This window comes from Mobula birostris, chromosome 24, assembly GCF_030028105.1.
Source record: "Mobula birostris isolate sMobBir1 chromosome 24, sMobBir1.hap1, whole genome shotgun sequence".
NCBI lineage: Eukaryota > Metazoa > Chordata > Chondrichthyes > Myliobatiformes > Myliobatidae > Mobula > Mobula birostris.
In genome coordinates this window covers 27873378-27879350 of record NC_092393.1, presented here as the reverse complement: position 1 = coordinate 27879350, position 5973 = coordinate 27873378, and the positions used below count along the sequence as shown (strand labels likewise).

Below are 5973 nucleotides of genomic sequence, written 5' to 3'. Positions count from 1 at the left end.
CAGCAGGCCAGGCAGCATCTCTAGGAAGAGGTACAGTCGACGTTTCAGGCCGAGACCCTTCGTCCTGACGTTAGTCCTGAAGTAAGGAAAACTTCACAAATATTAAAGCTTTATTGCAGGTATTTTATAGTTCACACTCCAAAATTTCAGTATTTGATTTTAATACTTTTCAGTCGAAAAACAATAAATACTTTCAGCATACTACCATTTGAGATAGTAAGAGGACCCCTGAGTCTTGACACACAGTTCGATAGAGCCACATTCTACATCTCAATTAGTTCTGCCGATGCTGCCAGAAGTTGCCCCATAAAGTGGTGAGCTGGGTCTGAAGATCCTGCTGAACATTGCCTCCATTCAGGACAAGTCTGTCCTGCATCTCCTTCACATTCTGACTGATGATTTGTTTCAGCTGCTCAGTGTAGGGAGCCAGGTTCTGATGGAACTCCTCGATTCCCTGATTAACGTTGGTGTTGAAATTTTCAATGAATGGGCCCAGGTTCTGGTCCATGTTCTCGTTAAGTTTAGCCTTCAGTTCGACGATGTAAGGGTTCAGCCTTTGGTTCAGAACATTCACATGCTCATTGACTTTTGCCTGGAGCTTCTCGGCATATGGTTCAACCATCTGGGACATTTCTCCAATTTGTTGGTTCATCTTGATCTGGAGATCCTTGGCATAGGGGGCCAAGCTATTGCGAAGCTCCTGGACATTCTCATTAAACCTGGAGCGGAATTCAGCAGCTTTGGCAGCCACATTCTGCCTGAGGGTGTCCATGTTTTCATCAATCTTCATCTGGAGCTCCTCAGCGTAGGGAGTCAGGACTTCCCTCATGTTCTCTGTGCTCACTTCCAATCTGGCCTGTAGCTCTTCAGTAAAGGGAGTCAACTTCTGCCGAAGTTCCTCTGCATTCTTGCGCAGCTGTTGACCCAGGTCTTCAGCAAAAGGGGTCAACTTCTGATGAAATTCTTCAATGTTCCTGCTGATCTTCTGATGAACTCCATCAGCAAAGGGAGCAAGTTTCTCTCTCAGGTCTTCCAGCTGTTCTCTTATCTGCTGGCGAAGGCTCTCAATGTCTACTGTCATCTTCTCATGAAGACCATCGGTGTAAGGAGCCAACTTCTGTTGGAGATCCTCAGCATAGTCATTGACAGTCTGCAGATTATCCTGAATAAGGTGACTGGAAAAGAAGAGACAGTTGTTTCTTATTCTCATTACAGGAAAGAGATACATTTAGACAGAGCTACGTACAAGGCTGGTTCTGAAACAAATGCACACTGGAAAGGAGAGCTTATAAAGGACATTTTGGATCACAAAATCTTCTGAGGATAACTATAGATGTTCATTGCAGAGGGAGGATGTGAGTCACACAATAGTTTTCATTCAATCTATTATTACCTATCTGTTAAGTTTTGCTGGGTATCTGTTCCACAAGCTCTGATGAGTTTACCCCTTTTATCATTTATTCTCATTCTTGTTTGTTTTTAAACTTGCTGAGGAACCTTCACTTTAATATTACAGCACAGTGGTTATGATCCTGGTAAAACCAATCTACAAAACCATGATGATTAATCTGAAATAATGAACTCAGCTCCTCGTGAAAAACATTTACATTAGAGTAGATAAATAATACATCTGGAATTCAAAATATCACTCTTGTTATAGCAGATTGACTGTGTTATTATAGAAGTCCATAATGTCCTTAAGGGAAGGAAATCTGTGTCCATAGTTGAGACTTCACTGGCATCTTAAACTGGTCAATTAACAAATAGAGCTGGACAATAATGTTGGTGAGGATCAGATTCTATAAAATAATTGTAAAGAAACTCTCGGACTGTTGCAGTGCTCCAGTCCTAAGGCATGCCTGGCCAGCTCCTTGCTCAATAGACGTTGCTGATCTATTCTTAGTACCCATTAAAACCCCAGATGCTCACTTGAGTTGCTGTCCGATTTCTGAGCTCTGGATCAGCTCGACACTATCCTGGGCTTCCTCAGTCATTTGGCTGATGTAATTCCAGAAGGCATCTCGAACCTGATCTCCATTGCTCTCAGCCCGACAACCTATGGGAAGGAAAATTTGAGGTGATTAGAGTAGGAACACAGCAGGAACATTCCACAACATCTACTGTTCATTCAACCAAATGATGTGTAACAAGACTTCACACTGTATCTTGCTGATCACTCCTCTTTGGGGATATACTGTAGCTGAATGAGTCATTGAGTAAAATCCCAGGTCTTTGATTATTTGTAACGTGGACTTAAGACAAACCCAGTAAGGGGAGGAACAAGTTGCACCCAGGAGCCGATGTGTGGAGGAATGGACAATGCAAGGGGCTCCAGAATTCAGATCAGAGCTAAAATCAGGTGCACATCAGTGAAGTGAAGCTAGTGCGTCCAAGGTCAATCAAGAACCACCTTTGAAGACTGGAAATGGCAATAAAATCCCAGTCATCGTCCCAGAATAAGAGAACAGGAATATTTGAATCTCATACCTGTGAGAAAGGCAGCAGCCAGAAGCAGGAGGATTGCTTTGGGAAACATGGTGGTGTTCTCAAATGATATTGAGTATGGCAGATTATTTCTGTATCCCTTTGCAGTCAATCTGTGAAAAGAAATAACGATCAGAGTTAGTCCAGGGTTTAAACCCACATGGAAAATCTACCCGAGTATTACTGCTCCCTTCTGAACTCTATTTGTTATACAAGGAGTCAGTATCCAGCCCTTTGAACCTGTTCAGTTATTGAGATTAAAGCTGATCTTTGAGCTCACCACCATTTTCCTGCACTGTATCAATATCGCTAGGTTCCCATGGCAACCAGAAATACATCCATATCTGCTTTGAATGAGCTTAGTGACTGAGCCCTCCAGACTTCCAAAGCCCTACTGACCTCTAATTTACAATATTTCTTCTTTTTGATGTCCTTAATGGCACACCCCTTGCTCTGAAACTCTGACCCCACCCCGGGATCCTAAACTCTTCAGCCAGAGAAAGTATCCTCCATACATCTAGCCTGTGACGTGTCAGTAATAAAATCATAAATCACAGGAGCAGAATTGAGCCTTTTGGCCCATCGAATTTGCTCGTCCGTTCAATCAAAACTGATGTATTTTCTCTCTCAGCCCCATTCTCTTACATTCTCCCCATAAACTTTGATCCCATACTAATGAAGAACCTATCAAACTTCCAGTTAATTATACCCTGTAACATTACAGAAACATAGAAAGCTGTTCTGTAGTTTCTATGCCTTGACCAATTGCCTGATCAGTGAAGCTGTCCATAGAGAGTAGTTAAAAGGATAAGCAGGCAAGCTCGCTGCAGTGGAGGAAAGTGAGCGTCAGGGCTCCTCTCACCTGTTTCTGCTGTGTTCTTCCAGGAGATCTGTGTGGCAGCCCACAGATGCTCACTCTATATAAGGGCACCTTATCAGCAGCTGATAACAAAGTTGGTACATTTGTGTTCGACTCGTGGACTTTCCCTGAAAACCAGGAGAACGTGGAGCTTCCAACAAGAATGTTACTCTGAACTGCTGCCTTCACCATGACTCCAACTCAACTTGAGAGGGCAAATTCCAATCAAGATTAAATTTTCAGTCCAAAGGCCATGATTTGTTATGTCTGTAACAGTAGATCACTCTATGGACTTGGGGTGAGGTATTTTGAAATACAGGGAGAGTCTGTCATCATTGGCAGCAGGTTAGGTAACCTGAGGACATTGATTCGAGATCATCAGCAAAGGAAGCAGGTGAGAGATGTAGGAATAATGAGTTGCTGGTGTCTGGAATGAATCTTGTGGAGCGGATGGAAAGAGTCTCCCCTTGCCTCCGCAAATAGATCGAGAGGAAGCAAATTGTGAAGCCATGTGGAAAGTGTGATGATTGGAATTAATTCCTTAGACAGAAATGCTGGGCCTAACAAGGTCCTGTCTGAGATAAAAGAATCTATGATTTTGTATTGTTTTACCTGCTAAGGCCTTAAAGTTCTCCATGTGAACATATTCACACAAGACGATCACTGTTGCTTAAGCCTGCGACCTCATGGTCACAGAGTCACACAGCACAGAAACAGGCCTTTGGCCAATGGTGTCCTTGACAAACAACAGCCTACATTAACACTATATTAACTGCATTTTTAAATTCTTCCCACATTCCATTCAAATCTCCCCATATTCTAACCGTCTATCGGCGATTTACAATGTCCAATAACCTACCAACCTGTCTGACTTTGAGGTGTGTCAGGAAAAGGAGCATTTGAAGGAAACCCACTTTGCTTCATGTACAACGTGCAAACTGCACACAGAGCCCTGAGTCCACTGTGAATCCAATGGGGAAAACGAAGCCCCGTGTCTGTGAATCTACAAATTCACTGGACGCTGGAGGCCCAGAGGCCTGTCCTGGGGTTGGACAACAGTTTGTTTGTGTGTGTGGGAGGGAGGAACAGGGATTGTTTTGCTGTAGTTGTTTTGTTGCTTGTGTGTTTTGTCTTGCTCTGCCGAGCGGAGTGGGCATGTTGTGTTGGTGTTGGAATGAATAGCGACACTTGCAGGCTGCCGTAGATTGTGTTGGCTGTCAACGGAAATGTCTGTTTTGATGTACACATGATGTATAGATGGATCTGAAGCTGACAGTGCCCAAGGTCAGGGTTGAACCCAGATGGGGAGACTGTGGGACAGTAGCTCCACTCGATGCAGAGTTGACCTGTTAATACTGTGTCAAGTGGCTGATGCCTTTTGTGAGTTATTGGCAAGGCTGCAAAAAATATGGGACGTGATACTAAATGAGTTTGTGGAAACTGTGAAAATGTGGCACTGCGTCCAGACGTCAAATTACATGAACAGGTTGTTCAGGTAAATGATACTTGAGGAAAATGGTAGACTGGAGTATGGCTGGAGATATTGGAAGGTTAAATTGTGACAAGACGCAGGATTGTTTAATGCATACTTGAAGCAAATGGAGATTTTTTTCCCCTGCGGTAATGATATTATAGTGTAGTGGAAAGAGGAGAAAATGAGCAGAACAGGGCGATTTACTCAAGAAAGAAAACTAGTATGTAGAAATTAATTTGAACAGTGGTATTTCATTTATTGGTAGGTATTTGATCTACTCACTGAGGCAGTTACGATATTAGGCACTCACTTTAATCCAGTGCATTCAGAAACTGTCTAAAGCTATAAATCTGGTAACTAAAACTAAGAGCCAATCGAAGGAAGGAATTGGAGAAACCATCACTGACTGGAATAACCTGCAAATTGCTAATTGTGGGATCCTCGGAGATTTAGCAGTTATCTGTAGACTTACACTTGATCTCACTCAGGCTCACACTGAATATCTGTGTAAAATTAGCATTTCTGTGAAAAAACTATCAAAAACCACGAGGGAATTTTGTTCTTTGCTAGATGCAGATATGAATGTATGTACTGCATGTAAACAAACTGACTGGGCAAAGTAAGTATCTTTTTCAGTGGGAACAACAGGAATTCTGCAGATGCTGGAAATTCAAGCAACACACGTAAAAGTTGCTGGTGAACACGGCAGGCCAGGCAGCATCTCTAGGAAGAGGTGCAGTCGACGTTTCAGGCTGAGACCCTTCGTCAGGACTAACTGAAGGAAGAGTGAGTAAGGGGTTTGAAAGTTGGAGGGGGAGGGGGAGATCCAAAATGATAGGAGAAGACAGGAGGGGGAGGGATGGAGCCAAGAGCTGGACAGGTGATAGGCAAAAGGGATACGAGAGGATCATGGGACAGGAGGTCCGGGAAGAAAGACAAGGGGGGGGGACCCAGAGGAAGGGCAAGGGGTATATTCAGAGGGACAGAGGGAGAAAAAGGAGAGTGAGAGAAAGAATGTGTGTATAAAAATAAGTAACAGATGGGGTACGAGGGGGAGGTGGGGCATTAGTGGAAGTTAGAGAAGTTGATGCTCATGTCATCAGGTTGTAGGCTACCCAGACGGAGATGGAGGAATTGCGAAAAGGGGATGATAGTG

General features: G+C 43.5%; 1 protein-coding gene across 1 annotated transcript; it reads right to left on the bottom strand.

The window, feature by feature from the left end:
• Nucleotides 1-274: 274 nt before the first annotated feature.
• On the bottom strand, nt 275-2536 carry LOC140187175 (uncharacterized). The gene is made up of 3 exons (XM_072242210.1): nt 2488-2536; nt 1930-2056; nt 275-1175 (listed from the first exon to the last, which is right to left on the bottom strand). The coding sequence occupies exons 1-3, from the start codon at nt 2534-2536 to the stop codon at nt 275-277; spliced, it is 1077 nt and encodes a 358-aa protein (XP_072098311.1).
• Nucleotides 2537-5973: the final 3437 nt, after the last annotated feature.

Excerpts from the sequence above, each read along its gene's own strand:
- LOC140187175 (XM_072242210.1), bottom strand. The coding sequence starts at position 2,536 with ATGTTTCCCAAAGCAATCCTCCTGCTTCTGGCTGCTGCCTTTCTCACA. Across the intron at positions 2,057-2,487 it reads GGCTGCTGCCTTTCTCACAG|GTTGTCGGGCTGAGAGCAAT; the intron begins GTATGAGATTCA and ends TCCTTCCCATAG. Across the intron at positions 1,176-1,929 it reads GAAATCGGACAGCAACTCAA|TCACCTTATTCAGGATAATC; the intron begins GTGAGCATCTGG and ends CTTCTTTTCCAG.